Here is an 18,389-nt window from a genome sequence, read left to right on the forward strand (position 1 = left end):
GTGCTTGGCCCAGGGAGTGGCACTATAAGGAGTTGTGGCCCTGTTGGTGTAGGTAAGGCCTTTGTGGAGTAGGTGTATCACTGTGAGCATGGGCTTTCAGACCCTTGTCCTAGTTGCCTGGAAACCAGTCTTCCCCTAGCGGCCTTCAGATGAAGATGTAGAACTCTCAGCTCCTCCTGCACCATGCCTGCCTGGGCTTTGCATGCGCCCACCTTGGATGATAATGGACTGAACCACTGAACCTGTAAGGCAGCCCCAATTAAATGTTGTCCTTATAAGAGTTGCCTCAGTCATGGTGTCTGCTCACAGTAGTAAAACCCTAACTAAAACATATAGTGTTTGGTATTTGCTATTTCTTTTCGATTCTTAGAATTTCCATCTGTGTTTACACCATTCATTTCTTCCCACTGTATTTTATCCGTTAATCACTTACCATGTTGACCATGATTCTAAATTTTTCTGGTTTAACAGTTTGGACACTCTTTCCATGCTCATGTCTGGTTCTGATGTGTGCTGTCCCCGTTCAAGTTGTGGGTTTGTCTGCTGGTGTTTTATGTTTTTTTCTTTGCTTTTTAGTACACCCTAGGGCTCTTTCTCTACAGTCCTGTGATGAATCTTAATTGTTTCTTTAGCCTGTGCATGATGATGTCACAGGCGTTTCTCAGGCTTTTTCTTAATTGGGATATGGTGACTGGAATTAAGTTAGGTGGTGATTAGAACAGACTAGGTCTGTCTATTTTGCTCCCCCACATGGAAGGCTAGTGCTGACTTAAGCTGGCTGTTTCTCATCCCACAGGTCTGACACTGACAAACCTTCAGAAAAGGCTCTAAGTAGTCAGGCTTGGCTTGGGGTATTTTTTAATAGTTTATTTGCTTTGGGGTGTGTGTGTGTGTGTGTGTGTGTGTGTGTGTGTGTGTGTTTTGGGAGAAGGCTTTATTATTATTAAAGATCGTTGTGTCTTGTTAGTATTAATAGAATGAGTTCTACTGTGTTATTAGCATGGTATACATTTCTCTTTTCATTTACCATGAACAGACACACGGAGGGAATCTCCCTTGATAGTCAGAATAAAAACCTGGCAGACTTATAAGAAGTAAAAATCACGGGGCTGGAGAGATGGCTCAGTGGTTAAGAGCACTCATTGCTCTTCCAGAGGTCCTGAGTTCAAATCCCAGCAACCACATGGTCCATCTGTAATGGAATCATGGGTGCATGAAGAGAGTTACAGTGTATGGGGCTAGACAGATGGCTCCACAGTGAAGAGGATCTGGGTTCAATTCCCAGCCCCCACATCAGGACTCACAACCATCTGTAACTGCAGTTCCGGGGAATGTGATCACTAAAGTCCCCTTGGATTTTGTTTTTTCCTTCTGTCCATTCCCCGTGCCTCCCTCCTTCCCTCCTCTCCTCCTTCCTTTCCTACGCAACTGATTGATACCCTTGCCAGCTCCTAGGGTTCTCACTCTCAGAGCTTTTCACACACTAAGCCTCCAATGCTCCAGCAATTCATGTGGTCAGGTTTTCATTACCCAGGAGCCTCTGCCCCACTAAGTGCTAGTTGTGTCTGCCTAGCTCTCCAACGTGGGGAGCAGCAGTTTGCCCCGTGACCTCCTACGTGGGGAGGGCTACTGACTTTTCAGCATGTGCAGTCTGGTTAGGTTTGAATGGTGGCAACATAAACTCTGCATTTGAAAGTCCCAGTGCAGATTCTTCCTGTCACACAGCCCCCACCACTCTGCCTCCTGACGGGTGTACACCTATTAAAGTGCCTCTCGCCCTTTCCTTAAGGAATACAAATCACAGACACACTTGAAGGAAGGGAAGACACACAGAGGTGGTCAGTGCTGATAGAAGGCAGGGCTACTTAGCGCTCCCTCTCTCAAGTCTGGCTCATTCACTCCTGAGGACTAAGTCAGCTACAAGGGAAGACCTTCAGCCCCTAACTAGAGCTGGGGTCCTCTCCTATGAGGAGTTATCTTAGGAGATAAGTTTATTGATCGTGCAGGATAAAATATATAAGCAAATCCCAATTTTAAAAATTGAGGTTACAGTAAAAGTAGCTGGTGGGATGTTGCATTTTACAGTAAAGACAGCTCACATGTTGTCGCATGCCTACAATCCCAGCACCAGGAGGACAGAGGCAAGGGGATTGTGAGTTTGAGTCTCATCTAATGAACACAGTGAGTCCCTGTCTAAAAACCAAAGAAAGACAAACTAGAAACTGAACATAACATAAAGAAAATTTGGAAGAATGTGATCCAGTTCCAAACTGGAACCACTGAGGAAAGAATTGAAATGTGAATAAAAAAATTCCCTAGTAGGGGTTGGGGATTTAGCTCAGTGGTAGAGCGCTTGCCTAGCAAGCTCAAGGCCCTGGGTTCAGTCCCCAGCTCCGAAAAAAAAAGAAAAGAAAAAAAAATTCCCTAGTAATTCTGATTCTGAAATAAAGAGATTTGATAAAAATCTTTTCAGAGTTTTAACACAATCTGAAGAATAAAATACAAGAATTAAAGAAAAAAAAATACGTGAGAGAGACAGTGGAGTGGTGGACTCCATGACTGAATCAACCAAACCAAACCGGAACTACTGGGCTGCTTGGAGCATCCTAACTCCGCCCCTCACCTGTCACCTGAGCCATGATGCCACAGAGCTGACGTCACAGCTTTCACCAGGGTGCTCTCTGACCCCCAGGGCACCTTCCCTACCCAGGAGCAAGGAGAGGAAGTTTGAGAAGGAAAGAATTGGTCGAACCAAACAAGTGTGAACATTGTGGGTGGTGGATTAAGAAATTGAACGTAGTTGATAGAAAGCGTTTCTCTGCCCATACCTAGGCACCATGGTATAATAAAGTAATTGGTTAGCTTACCCATACCTACCTGTCCGCTGCATAGCCCAAGGTAAAAGCCCCAGCCAGGAAGCCAAGGTTCAGGATGGCTTGGGTGAGGTCCAACATCCAGGCGTTGCCGCAGACAAGGTCAAACTGGGGAAACAAAGAAACACACATGAAGATACCCAGGGAGGCTCGTCTTCAAAGCACGGGCTCTCTAATATATCAACAACCTTTCCAAGAGCTTAGTTTACACAGGCCTCACACAAAACTAGAAGATGGGTCACATGCGTGTTTATATATATTGATCTGGACGTATTTCCGTGGTCATTTTAAGTGCCTGCAGGGGATCGGATTCCTAGTATACTATGAATACAGCATTATTCTACAAATAACGCTGTCAGGTTAATCTATGATGTGTGAGTGTGGCATGTCAGTGCTGTGACCACCACCTGCCAATCACCGAGCAGAATGAGCTTTACACTTCCACTTGCAGTGAGCTATACAGAAATCGGCTTTCAATTTTTAAAAGCTTTCTGGGACAATCTGGCCCTGACCCATAAGAGGATGTTTATCATTAATTCAAGTTCTCAAAGGCATGGTTCTAATTCTGTAAGCATACGTGCGGCTATCTGGAATAATTGCCCACTGGAGTTAGACGTGTAACAAAGACATCTAGAGAAATGCACAAAGAAGCCCGGAAAGCAAACAGATTGTTACCAGAAAAGCCAACGTTTTGCTTTAGAGAAGAGACAAGCAGTGTCAGATATAAAAGCCCACACAGTAGGGTTTGCTTCACACGGCTGAGCTTTACATAGTTGAGTTGGGCAGGGTAGGGACAGGCACATGGCCCCTGACAGGAGCGGCCCTCTAACAAGGTGTGGTGGCTTCCCTTACGCTGTATGAATTTAAATGCCCCCCAAATTGTCTTTAAATCCACATATTTCCTTGATTATAAAACTGGTTTGCTTCCTTACTCCTCCATAAGAGTGGCAGTCAGAAAGCATTTTTATATCCTGTATTTATAGAGGATTAATTAAAAATAGATGCCTAGTCACATTTTCTGAAATACTCTGAAGGCCGTCCAGGCTGGATAACGCCTGCTTTTCCGTGCTTTCTGCATGCCAGGGACCAATGATAGATTCTGCCTCTCAGGCCCTTTTGCCAGTGTGGAGCTGCTTGGGTGTAGGGAGCTAAGGTGAGATCAGAAAGAAGGGCTCCGCTTCTGGTCTTGACACAACTTCTGTTCCCATTGCGGCTGTGATAGTGGAGGCTGGAGGCTGGCTGGGGGCTGGGGCTGGGGCTGGAGGCTGGAGGCTGGGGGGTGGCTGAAGGCTGGTGTCTGGAGGCTGGGGGCTGGAGGTTGGTGTCTGGTGGCTGGAGGCTGGTGGCAGGTGGCTGGAGGTGCCATTCAGTGCTTACAGCCCTGGCATATCCACAGGTGGGCAAGGGATCTCTGACCCCACTGATTGAGGTGGGATGATCTGCCTTAAACCGGGGCCACTCCCTCTGCGGCACCTTATGTAAAGCACACGGAGGAAGAAAGCTCTGCCTCTGCCTCCTTGCCCCCACTGCCACTGGCAAGTCCCTTCCTTCCCTGGCATCAGAGCTCACCTCTTTGGGGTGCCCACATGTAGTATACTGATGGGATGTCAAAGTTGGTCATCAGCCAGGCAGGGGCTCATTACCAAGACTGCACTGCCTACCTTTTTCTGGTCCTTCCAAATTAGTTCAATAGAATCCTTTAGTTAGGTCTAGCCCAGCCTAACACATCTAGCCTGGCTTCTATTTTTACGGCTGGGACCATGCTGGCTTGCAAAGGTACAAAATAAGTGTCATCAACACATGTGTATCGAACAAATGCACGGATGTACTTCTGTGTCTGTTGGATCAGAGACCCTGTAATTGCCCCTCTCTTGCCCAGAAATCAGGCCCCAACCCTTCGGTTCTTGGACATTTGACAAGGAAGCCTCCTACATTGTGGCTTTCCAGTTTCTTCCCTCTTGTTTACAGCTCCCCCAGGATTAACCCAGCCTGAGAGAACCCTCCATTGTAAATTTATCCTCTTGTCTACAGCCTTCTTCCCTGCCAGAGGCCACACAGGCTATTTCACATGGAACCTCTTCCCTCTCTCCTCTGAAAACCGGCAAGAGTCAGAAACTCCCTTTGTGCTGGGCATCTGAAGGTTGTCTGTGCAAGACATCGGCATAGTACTGTGAGGTGGCGCTCGCTCTCTGTGATGGCTGTTCTTGGCTGTCATAACTGACTACATCTGGCATTAACTAAAACCCAAGCAGCTAGGTGCACCTGTGAGGAATCCTTCTTGACTGAGTGGGAAGACTTCCCTACATATGGATCTTTTCAGGTAGGAAGATCCGCCTTAAATCTGGGCCACGCCTTCTGGTGGCAGACTCTATAAAGAACACGCAAGGAGGAAGCGCTTGCTCCGTGCCTGTTTGTCCTCATTCTCACTGTCAAGTTCATTCTTCACTGGCATGAGAGCCCGCCTCTTTGGGGTTCCAGTACAAATGTAAGAGCAGCTGAGACATCCAGCCTCACGGACTGAATAGCTACTGGCTTCTTGGACTTTCCTATCAGGAGACAGCTGTTGTTGGAGTAGTTGGACCACAGCATGTAAGCCTCTCTAATAAATCATTGTAGGAATTATATATATATATATATATATATATATATATATATATATATATGTGTGTGTGTGTGTGTGTGTGTGTGTGTTTGTATCTCTGTCTGTCTGTCTGTCTGTCTCTCTCTCTCTCTCTATATATATATTTTTTTCTATCAATTCTGTTCCTCTAGAGAACCCTGACTAATAACACTCTCTAAATTCCCCCAGGACTCACTGTGACTATCTATCTCCTGAAGGGCAATTCGTTTTAGCCTTCCTTCCTATGAACTTCATTCATTCTTATATTTTAAAAACGTACTAGTGTGTAGGTGGGGGTATGTGCACTCATGCTGGGGGCACATACATGCCAGGTAGAGGTCAGAGGACAACGTCATGGAGTCAGTTCTCTCCTTTGATCTTGATAGGGGTTCCAGGGCTCAAACTCAGGCTGTTGGGCTTGCAGGGCGAGCATCTCTGCCTGCTAAGCCATCTCAACAGCGGATCCTACTCTGTTTTATACATTGTAACACACTAGGGCCAAACCTGAGGGCTGAGGCTCTCTCTGTGTCTTTAAGAACATACAGTGCTGCCAGCAATCAGCGAACTCTCCTAATCCTGGGAACTGAAGGGTGCCTCCCTACAGGACGTCTATCACACTTGTGACGGCTCTCCCTCCTCATCCTCTCCTACTTGAGGACTGGTCACTCTGTGTGCCTGTGGTCAGGATACAGTCTTTCCTAATGAGGCACATTTAAAAGTAACCTCCCGCAAGGCTGATTTCTTTTGTTAAGTGTCAGTAGTTTCTTGTATGGGGAGCATTTGAGACTCAAGTGCTCCGTGTGACTGCTCACTGTGAATAGCACATTTCAGCATCCTGAAGTGGCCACTCCAAGCCTCTGAATCTTCTCTGCATTCCCTACATGCTGTTGTAATAGATGGCTGAGCTACATTTACTGTGTTTAAAGAAAGGTCAGCAGATAGTGGCACCTGGGGGCTGCATAGTCTAAGCTCCCCCCCAATAAAGTACCAGGTGCATTTGACAGTTCCTCAGGAGACCTAAACCCGACACTGATCATAACTCAGGTCACCAAATTTACTGACATTGTCATCAGAGACAACAAACATGCACATCTGTCTCTTCAGACAACCTATGCAGAGCAAGTGAGCCATATTCAATTTGATTTTCCGAAGTGTATATATCAGAAACATTTAAATATTCTTACCCTTCATAAATCTATGTGTGGCTGTCTGTTACTTATTAATCTTCAAAGCCACTTTATACTGACAGTAGTTTTCCCTGGCATGGGCAGAAAGTCAGTCTGATAAAAAGTTTCAGGCAGGGGCTGGAGAGATAGCTCAGTGGTTAAGAGCACTGACTGCTCTTCCAGAGGTCCTGAGTTCAATTCCCACCAACCACATGGTGGCTCACAACCATCTGTAATGAGATCTGATGCCCTCTTCTGGTGTGTCTGAGAGCTGTAGTGTACTCATATAAATAAAATAAATAAGTAAAAAAAAAAAAACAAAAAAACAAAGCAAAAGGGTTGGGGATTTAGCTCAGTGGTAGAGCGGTTGCTAGGCAAGGCCCTGGGTTCAGTCCCCAGCTCTGAAAAAAAGAAAAAAAAAAGTTTCAGGCAGCTCTCTTGGAAGGCTGGAAGGACCATGTACACCTCTTTCTGCAGAAAGCATGGCCACTGTAGGGAAATTAAGTATCTGAAGGATTTCCAACTAAGGTCTTTTTCTTTGAACTTCCCAGCTGTTAAAATCCAAAGAGATATTATGTTGCTTTGAGTTTAATGGTACAATGCCTGGATAAGATATTGATATATGTGAAAGTTGCAAATCTCCAAATTTTCTAAAAGTGAAAACAATGGAAGTTTTCTGGTACACGAATGTCAAATCTAAGGTTATAAATAACACAAATATTTAGAAGGCCTTGCTTGCTCCCCAAACCATGGGGGATGGGCCTCTGATCACCAACTGAACTTCCCACACAGGTCTAACTTAGCTATCTTGACCCAAGTCTCATGCTAGAGACAGGATAGTCAAAGGACTTCAGTCACAAGTCATGAGAGATAGCCCATTGGTCAGCTGCATTTGAAAGGGGGAGGGGGAGATCTCCAAAGTCAAGCCACACTAAGTGCCTCCTTCTCAACTGAGCAGTGTTAGCCTTCAGACATGGCTCCTTTGGCGACTGGTCTCCAGTGTGGTGGTGAAACCATTAAGAGCAGAGTCTTCTGGGAGATGGTTGTATAATTAGGGGGAGGGAGAACATCTAGGGGAGACATTAACCACAGTTCCGTCCAGAGTGGGTTGCTATAAAAGGAAATGAGGTGATCTCTGGCTCCCTCTCTTGCCAATCCGTCCTCCTGCATGCCTTTGTGGTGCTGTCCATCCTGAGGTGCTTAGCAGAAGCCAATCAGATGGAATCACCTGATCTGGGAGTTTCAACCTCTAAGTCTGTAAGCTGAATAAACCTCTTTTCTTCATAAGCACCAAGTTTCAGGAATTCTGTTTTAATAACAACAACGAACACATTATAAATGGAACCACTCCTAATCAGCGCTGGACCCAAGGGCAGGAGCCACCAAACTCTTCATTGTTGCCAACACCAATGGCAGTCTCAGCGTCATTGTTGGGTGTAGTATGCCCCTGCTATGACTGGCACAGTCCAAAGCAATCGCACATCGATTTGCACAGACAAGTTCTAAATCAACAGAGAGGCACCAAAACAGAGCCGTGCATTGATGAAGATATACTAATGAAGAAAACACTTTGGGTTGAAACTCCAACTCTTATAGCCATAATAAATACATCTTTAATAAGATCTGGTGGAACTATGTGGAGATCATCATTTAATAATAGCAAGTAAATGCTTCCTTATATAAGATATGAACCAGTATGACAAGCTGCAGGTATAAAAATGAGTCACAGGTATTTCTAGCTAACTTGAAGTTGGCAACCTTGCCTTAATGCATTAAGCAGCTGAGGCTGGGGAGGAACACTGTGAATGTTCCGGTCTACTTTCTGTCTTTGTGAGCAGCTTGTTACGCATTGGAAAGCCAAGGTCAACTTATGGGAAGCAAAAATACACCGAGACACAAACGGAGGAACGAAATGGGAGAGATTCAGAGGAGTGACTGGTGGGCACAGGAGTCAGGCTTACCCCAAGCTGGAATTGGATTAAAATAAATGATGATGAAGGCCACTTGGGGCAGAAGAAGTGCAGGCAGCGAGGTGGGAATCATCAGGGAGGGTTTGTGCAGTCAGGGCTGGAGGGTCCGGTGCTGAACCCAAAGTGTAATTGCCTCCCTTGCAGCTGGAAGGGCCTGTGGTGATGTCCCAGCGTCCAGTGACACACTCAGTGCAGAGAGGCTCCCCGAGGGACAGAGGTTTATAGAACCTGCTGGTCTCCGATCCCTCCTCCACAGCTTATCCCAGGCATGGTCAAGGCATTATTAACAAAATGAAATGATATGTAGAGATGTCTCGAATGTGTGGCTTTTGGCCTGAGCTTGTGACACTGGGAGAAATCTAATTATTAGCCCAATTTGACAACTTGCATACCCCTTGGCAAGCTAACCTGTGCCCTCCCATCATGGAGGACATATTACTCATCCCTCTGTTTTATTTCTTGGCAGTGAAGACGTGCGTTACTCATCTTGACGTGTTTATAATTTCTCTAAATAGCAGGCTTTAAGGATGAAAGGTGAAGGACTCTCAGTTCCTACTGGAGCTCAGGGAAGAGAGGTGATGTTCTGGGGTCTGATGCCCTGCAGGACTTGTCTCTGTCCCCTCTTCCAGCTCTGCATCCTCTGGTGAGTTTTGTTAAACCTTTGTACCCTATAATGTGCTGAGGAGATGAGATAAACTCCAATGCCTGAGATGTGAGAAGCCTTCAATAAAGGATGCTAATGACACTGTAATCAGTGAACGTGATGCTGATAATAAATGACAGAATCGATGGTTTCACTAAGTGAATTTTGACACTAGGTGTGCCCTGTGATTACTTGGCTTAACAGAAAAATGCATGAGCCCACTACAGACCAGCTAAATCAGAATCTAACCCCGTGTGTAACAGATGTGCAGAGGCTACCGACTAATGCACTGACAGTGTCTGCCCCCAACTTTCATATCAGCTGGAATCTCAGAATCATCTGCAGATGTAATTTCATTATAATGAAGCAACACTAGGCCCTAATCTAGGCACGGTTGTGCTGATAAACAATAATGGCAATAGATATGTCTACCAGCCAAGAAGAGCCATGGCCTGCGGAAACCCACAGAGCCAGGAGAGAGACTTGGAAGGAAGCCTTTTGTGAGGGCTGCAGACAGGGAACATGGAGTATTCTTACAGGAATGGACATGAACACCTGCAGATACAGCATGGCCCTGCACTCCTGCAGACACAGCATGGCCCTGCTCACCTGCAGACACAGCATGGCCCTGCTCACCTGCAGACACAGCATGGCCCTGCTCACCTGCAGACACAGCATGGCCCTGCTCACCTGCAGACACAGCATGGCCCTGCACTCCTGCAGACACAGCATGGCCCTGCACTCCTGCAGACACAGCATGGCCCTGCACTCCTGCAGACACAGCATGGCCCTGCACTCCTGCAGACACAGCATGGCCCTGCTCACCTGCAGACACAGCATGGCCCTGCTCACCTGCAGACACAGCATGCACTCCCTGCAGTCCTGCAGACACAGCATGGCCCTGCACTCCTGAAGACACAGCGTGATCTCTCCTATCTGCTAACACTGTGTCCTGAACATCTTCACACATCATGGCCACTGTAGCCATAGATATTATAGTCCTATAGACACCCCGAGTGTGGACTTTTAGTGACCTAGTTTATTGTAAATTATTAGGACAATCCAAACCTTGGCCTGTCTTTTCTATTATTTTCCCTGGGAAACAGCCTTTTCTTCCAGTAGTGAGGGCTAAGGGATTGGGAGGAAAATTGGCCCAGCCTGTCCTGAAGTAGGGGCTGGTGAACAATCCAGTGTCTGGTGAAGGAAAGGCACCCACACCTGACTGGCTCATGGAGACTCTGCATCCTGAGCAGGGATCAGCTGCCTGGGTGCTCAGAGGGAAGCTTGTAACAGTCCCCCCAGAGGGAAGCTTGTAACGTCCCCCAGCGTCATGGACTGTCAAGATGGGGGTCAAGATACAGTGGGCAGCGCAGTTCTGGATGAGCTGCTCTGAGTCATCCAGACTCCTTTCCATGGGATGCTTCAAAGTTTCCAGGACAGAACGCTTTGTAAAGTGCCTGTCACCTCCTGGACCTCTGTATTCTGGAAGAGCAGGGGTCTTGGCTTTACATGGCCGCACAGCAGGGTCCTCAGGGTCTGCGATTCCCCACAGGAAGTACACCCACCTTCCCACGCCTCTGCTCTTCCCCTCAACCCATCCCACCTCCTTGTGCTAGAACACTCTGTGTCTTCATCTGTTGTCAGGCTTTGGGGAGCTGTGGGACAGCACAAGGCTTCATTAGAGGATGGAGGCAAAGTCTCAGCAAAGCACTGGAAAGTGCAAGGACCTCAGTTAGGGTCTCCAGGTCCCAGGCAAAACGCTGGGCATGGCGGTGTAGGCTCTAATCCCAGGGATGCCGAGATGGAGGCAGAGACAGGAGTGTCTCTGCAGCCCTCTGCCCAGCAAGACTCCATAGCTGATGAAGGTCCGTGAGAGACTGTCTCAAACAAAAGCTGGAAGACACGGGAGGAATGATAGATAAGGTTGTCCTCTGACCTATACGTGCATGTGTATACATACACGTGGGTACGCTTTCACACACACATACATTTTATTAGAATAAGAACAAGGTTTGAAAATAATCACACTCAAAGAAGAGGTGGAGGACAGTATTAGCTGGAAGGACAGACTGAGAACAGAGCCACAAACATCCTTCAGCGCCACGCCCTCTTGCTCTCATAAATTCTTCTCTTTTCATTTTCCTTTCTCAAAATTCCTCAGGGTTCACCTCTAAAGGGGGAAAGGGTGGGTCTTATTAAAAAAAAACAAAAAACAAAAAAATGGGGTAAGGGGGCTGAAGAGCTAGGCCCAGAAGGCAGAAAACAAAACACACCACTACGAAATTCGACAATCTCGAGGACTTGATCCACTGCTGCATTGAAAGGGTGGACCGTGTCCACGCAGGCACCGGCCTGGAGACCCCTGGGCCTGTGTCAGCAGGCAGGATGCAGAGCACAGTGGGCAGTGCGAATTTGCAGGGACCTGGTTTAAGGAGCCGAGAAACACTGCTATACGCTTCTAGAAACGTGACAAGGACAGTTAATGTGACAGTGGTAATTGTTAGCTCGACTGCATCAAGAATCACCTGGGAGACACCCCCCAGACAGGTCTGCGAAGGTATTTACTAAGGATATTAACTGAGGATAGCAAGTCCACCCTGAATGTGGGCAGCGCCCTCTCATGGGCTGGGGTCTCAAACTGAGTAAAAAGAAGTAATGGAGAAGTCCAGCTGAGCACCAGCACGCATCTCCCCGCCTCCTGACTGCAGACGCCTACCGTGGGACTGACCGGCTACGTCACACTCTTCCCCTGACCACGCCTTCCCGCCCTCTACAGACTCTTCCTTCTCAAACCCTGAGCCAAGGTAAGTCCTTCCTCCCATGTTGTGTTTCTGTCAGGATGTGCCACAGCCAAAAGTAGTTAATACAACATCCAGAGAAATAAATACTGACTGGCAGGGCCCGAGAGATGGCTCAGTGGACGAGGGCACGTGCTGAGCCAGCCTGAGGGTCTCGGTGGGCTCCTCAGACCCTCCGACATACACCAATAAAAAGAAGAAACTAAATTCTTTCAATTAAAAGAAAAGGGGGCTGGCTTCTAATACCTAAGCTTCTTAGAGTCTCTTTCCCAATTTCCAGATAAAAGACCCCAATGAAGACATGATGAAAATCCTGAAGCACATCAGGAAATGGATCCTCTGTCCATGGGCCAGCACCTCTTAGAGGTTTCACCAGAAAGCAGATCATGTGTGAGCAGAGCCAGGGAGACACTGCCCTGCTGCCACCCAACGTGTAGGACCTGAGCACCCTTACTGGGAAACTGAACATAGGAATTCCTTCACTCCTTGTCCAGTCTCCCGTCAATGTCAAACCCTAGGTTAATTTCCTGTTGTCTATCAGCTAATTTCCTGTTGTCTATCAGCTAATTTCCTGTTGTCTATCAGCTAATTTCCTGTTGGTCTGTCAACTAATTTCCTGTTGGTCTACAAGCTAACCTCCTGTTGGTCTACCAACTAATTTCCTGTTGGCCAACCAGTTTATGGTTCTGTTCTAGTACCTGTAGCTCAAATCTGCTTTCTGATCCTGTGATGTCCATGTGCTAGGGGAGCACACTCTGTGTCGATCTGAATAAAGACTTTCTTTTTTATCTAAGACAAATCAATGTGGATGGAAGTGCATACTTTGGTTTTTGTAAAATATTACCTACACGATAATATTACTCTGTTCTATACTTTAAGATCAAATGAAAAATACTTTTAGATGACAGATTTATTTAAAAATGAGTGTTCTGTGTTTTAAAGAAAAGGGGAATAAAACTCTTGAATTATGAGTGCATACTTTGAGAATTTCAACTTTTCTTGAGTTCACAGAATTGATCGGAAACACAATTGAATGAAATGTTATTGTCACCAGGATGATGCTGGAACTATGGAGCTAAGAATAGTGTTTTAGAACTCTCTTTGCCTCCAAGGCCAATACATTATGCTAGGTAGGGTTTAGCTTCACTGTCCCAGATTGGTGGACAAATTATAACTAATATTTTTCTTTTTTTTTTTTGGTTCTTTTTTTCGGAGCTGGGGACCGAACCCAGGGCCTTGCGCTTCCTAGGCAAGCGCTCTACCACTGAGCTAAATCCCCAACCCCAACTAATATTTTTCTAATAAGGACCTATTATTCTTCACAGTTGCAAAGTATATCTGAGGAAAATAAGTGAATGAATTACATTAAAGCAATTTTTGATGCCCAACCATGTTGGTATCCCAATAGGTTTATGTGTGAACTCTCAAGACGGTGTGGGATAACCCAAACCTTAGGGTTTGAGAAATATATTCTAAACTTCGCTTTAACACAGTATTCACTTAAAATCATACACAATACTCACTCATGCTTTTAATAATATTCTCAGTCTCAGAGGCCAAGATCACCTTGAATACTGGAGAAGAGCTGTCTGCCGTGGTACCTAGTTTTATTGTATTTCCATAGTATGCAAAGCTCAAAGCCAAGGCACCTAGGTCTCCTGATATGCTTAAAATCTACTATATCAATATTGAGAGAGGGGACCCATGGGCGCTGTATGCATTAGAATCCATCTAAAGCAATAGCTCTCACCTGGTTCTTAAAGAGGAGCGATGGTTACAGGGCCTGTATTTATACAGATAAATGTTTGATTCTCAGATAAGGTGCTGATGACGGGCCAAAGAAATGATTCTATCCAAGTCTACCTCAATGAACTGGTGAGTTTATTGAGGTTATAATAGAAATCAGAGACATCTGCTGTGATCTAAGCTGGCTCTTGCTTCAGAGGAATCACTACAGAGATTCACGATGACCCTAACCCTTACACTCAGTGCAAGGCCCTTCCCAGAATGCCCTGACACATCCTCCAAGCTTATACCCCAACACTATTTGCTGCCTCTGCGATGTGGTATGATCACATCACTCTTCCCTTTCCGAGTCCCAACTTCTCTGTCTGCAACATCAGTTTTCCGTTGCTTCTCAAACCATTGCTCAAGGCCTCGGAAATACACAGTCCCTGGGGTAGAGGCCCTGTCTCCAGTCCCAGCCTTTGCAGATGCTGACATTGCTTAGCTCTGATACTAAACACTTAATTTTGACCACACATCCTGTCTTTTCCAGAAAAGTCTCAATTCTATCATTTTACTTGTGACCGACAGAAGATTTTACTTCTCAGAACATGTCTGTGATTGGGGGGGGGTGTAAAATTACATTTTTATTGAAAAATTTTCTTTTGTATTCTGCTCTCATATATTACATCCCAACATCAGGGTCCCCTCTCTCTCCTCTCCTACTGTCTCCCCTCCTCCCCTTTCCACCTCCCCTCTCCCCCAGATTCCCCCTCTTTTGCTTCCCCTCAGAAAAGAGCAGGCCCCCCAGGGATACAAGCCACAATAGGACCAGGCACATTCCATCTCACCAAGTCTGGACAAGGCAACCCAGTAGGAAGAAAAGGGTCCCACAAGAAGGCAAAAGAGTCTAGGGCAGGCCCCACTCCTGCTGTTAGGATTTCCACAAGAGCCCCAAGCTATTCAACTGTAGCCTACATGCAGAGGACCTAGGTCAGACTCCAGGCTTCCTGATCTCTGCAAGTCCCCATGAGCCCCAGTCAACTGACTCTGCCGGTCTTGCTCTTGTGGTCTGTCCATCACTTCTCTGAGGTTTGTTTGTTTGTTTTATCACAGAGTTCTCAATATTACCTTTCTGCACCATCAGATTAAATCATTTTAACTTTAAAGTAGCTTTCAAACCTGACAGGAGAGATCTTTTGTCAGAAAGATCAATATTTTCCTTACCACTGTTTGTTCTTAATTATGCAGTTTTCCAGATAAATATTGTGTTAGCTTTGTTTAGTTAAAAAAAAAACCCTTAGTATTAGCAGCTTGAGGGATGGCTTTGTGTACTGCAGAGGACCTGGGCAGTTCTCAGCACCCTTTAACCCCAGCTCCAGGGGAGCCTCTGGTCTCTGCAGGAACCTGAACTTAGTGCACATGGCCACACAGAGACATAACTAAAGGTAAATATTTTTTCAAAACCTTGCACTAAACTTGGTGTGTGATAAGTGGAAAAATCACAACCATTTAGGGGAAAACTATTATCAGACTGCTATAATATTCTCAATATTTCCACTCATAAATGTCTTACTTAGGCCACTGAGTCCCATTACTGAATGAACATGTGCACATAGAAGGTTTTTGTATATGTGTGCATATCAATGTGTATCATGTGTGTGTTCTATGCATTTTTGTTATACTTTTACTAGCTGCTAGTTTTTTATTATATTTATTTATTTTGTGCACGTGTGTGTACATGTGTCTGGGCGTGCACATGCCACAGCATGCATGTGGGAATCAGAGCACAGATTGCAGGCATTGTTCCTCTCCTCCCACCATGTGGGCCCTGGGAGTTGAACTCGGTTAGTTTGTCAGGCTTTGGCAAACACCTTTAACACTTGTGAAGATCCTAACAATTCAAAGAAACACAAAGGAAGGAACCAAGTTAGCCCATCAGGAAGACAGACATCTAGCACCCAACTTTCACTCTACTACTTGTGTTCAGCACCTTGAAAACATCACTCAAGATACTTTATCTGCTGTAAATCTCCTTAAACACACACAGTATGCTGTCGAATGCTTCCTGAGTTCTGATATACCCTGGAACATGCTAGAACTCCAGAACCGGGTTATCATGGCACACATCTGTAATCCCAGCACTCAGGAGACAGACACTAAAGGGATCACCTGTAAATTACAGGTCAGCTTGGATTCAATAGAAAGTTCTAGGTCAGCCAGGGCTACATGATAGGACTCCATCTCAAAACAACAACAGCGGCAACAACAACAACACAAACAATAAACAAAAAGAACAAAGTTGGCTGGGGAGACAGCTTGATTGGTAAAGACCTTGCCCTGAAAGTGTGAGGCCTGAAGTTGGATCCCCAGGACCCACACAAAGAGCTACGCATTGCTCAAAACACTTATGATCCCAGGGCTACAGGGACAGGCAGATCCATGGGGCTCCCTGCTTAACTTGAGTGACCAGGCCATTGAGTGACACTGTCTCAAAAAACAAGGTAGGCAGCTCCTGAGGTTGACTTCTGCCCCCCCCACACTCATATACACATTCACACATCCACATCCACACACACACTTACACACAAACATATACATACATACAGCACCCACTCACATACACACTCACATTTACATAAACACACACATTCACATATCCACATACACACCACACCCACACATAAACACATACATACATTCACACACAAACACACATATACACAGGAACACACACACATGCACATTCACACATACACATACACACACACATACACATCCACACACACTCACACACAAACACATACATACATATACACACTCACATTTACATACACATGCACTCACACACATTCACCTATCCACATACACACATACACACACACACACACACACAAACACATACACACTCACACACATACACACATATACACAGGAACACACACAAACACACACATGCACACGCTCACATACACGAGGTTGCGGCTGCAGGTTGAGTGTCAAGAGAGAATGAAACAGGCAGAGGAAAAGTACTTAAAAAGCAAACGCATGTTAAAGTCTTGTCTAATTTACGCATGTGTCTCGTGGCTGCCTCAGTCTAGCTTTGTGATGATTTACAGGCAGTAATTACAACAAAGCAACTCTGTTTACTCTTAAAGCTCTGCTCTTTTCTCTCTGCCTGTCTCCTGCCTCTGGATGAGAGCGTGATAGATACGGTTTGCTTTGAGTACTGGAGATGCGTCTTCAGCATTCAGACTCGTGAGCTCAGAAATCTGCCGCCATGAAGAACCAAGGACCTCTCCAGCCACAGCACCAAGAAGGAACCGCAGACTGGACCATGAGACCCAGCGAAGCTACTAGATTTCAGTTTCTGTCTTCCAAAACTATCCACAACTTTTTCTCTGTGTGGAAAACATAATTGTATCAGAAGCCAGGAAAGAGCACCACATTTTCTAACAAGAACACGCCATTAGGACACAAGGAGCCAAGCTGGTGACACCATTACCTGTGTCCTAGAAAAATCTGACTTTTCCAGAATATGAATACTAGCCTTCAGAGTCAAAATCTTTGATCTTTTCCTGGTTTAACAGGTGTTTTTGCTTTTTTAAACTTCACAGAACAAATGGATTTGAGAAGAATGTTAAAAAGCTACCTTAGTTTTTACTTTGAGACATGTTTCTAGAATCTTCTTCTTTTTTTTTTTTTGGTTCTTTTTTTTTTTTTCGGAGCTGGGGGACCGAACCTAGGGCCTTTGCGCTTCCTAGGCAAGCGCCTACCACTGAGCTAAATCCCCAACCTAGAATCTTCTTATGTCAAATTAAAGAACAGAGATTAATCCGTGACCTACATGAGGGACCATCGACACAAACATAATGGTCCCTATGTGACCGAGATGATTACTATTAGAAACAAAACACAGTTGAAAAGAGTTGGAGAGGAAACAAAAGCCTCTTCCCTGTAATTAGAGTCACCCAACAAATGACACAGGAATAAAATCTGTCCCCTGACTCAAACAGACAACCTCTGGGCCATGCTCCAGTGTTTGTAGCATACTGTGTATATAGCTCCTCCTCCTCCTCCTCCTCCTCCTCTACCTCCTCCTCTTCTTCCTCCTCCTCCTCCTCCTCCTCCTCCTCCTCCTCCTCCTCTACCTCCTCCTCTTCTTCACCTCCTCCTCCTCCTACCCCTCCTCCTCCTCCTCCCCTCTACCTCCTCCTCTTCCTCTACCTCCTCCTCCTCCCTCCTCCTCCTCCCTACCTCCTCCTCCTTTACCTCCTCCTCCCACCTCCTCCTCTTCCTCCTACCTCCTCCTCCTCTACCTCCTCCTCTTCCTCTACCTCCTCCTCCTCCTCCTCTACCTCCTCCTCCTCTACCTCCTTCTCCTTCTCTACCTCCTCCTCCTCCTTGGTTTGACTTTGTTTATTGTTCTCACGGTGGTTTTCTGCTTTGCGGCTGATAGCGAAAGCAGGACTGACAACAGAATTGTTTTTATAACATTTCGAATGAATTGCCTGCGATCAGGAAAACATTTCATCTCAGCACAGCACTGGGCAGGCTTGGAGACTGACCGCTTCAAGGACAATCCAGGGTAGCC

The 18,389-nt window shown here is 45.9% G+C and overlaps 1 protein-coding gene across 1 annotated transcript in view; it reads right to left on the bottom strand.

Moving 5' to 3' along the window:
• Slc22a3 (solute carrier family 22 member 3) overlaps window positions 1-18,389 on the bottom strand; it is a 90,534-nt gene that overhangs the window by 42,290 nt on the left and 29,855 nt on the right. The window contains exon 2 of the mRNA XM_032894709.1: window positions 2,878-2,981. Coding sequence (XP_032750600.1) covers window positions 2,878-2,981 — 104 coding nt within the window. The remainder of the gene's footprint in view (window positions 1-2,877; window positions 2,982-18,389) is intronic.

This window comes from Rattus rattus, chromosome 2 (genome assembly GCF_011064425.1).
Source record: "Rattus rattus isolate New Zealand chromosome 2, Rrattus_CSIRO_v1, whole genome shotgun sequence".
NCBI classification, from domain to species: domain Eukaryota; kingdom Metazoa; phylum Chordata; class Mammalia; order Rodentia; family Muridae; genus Rattus; species Rattus rattus.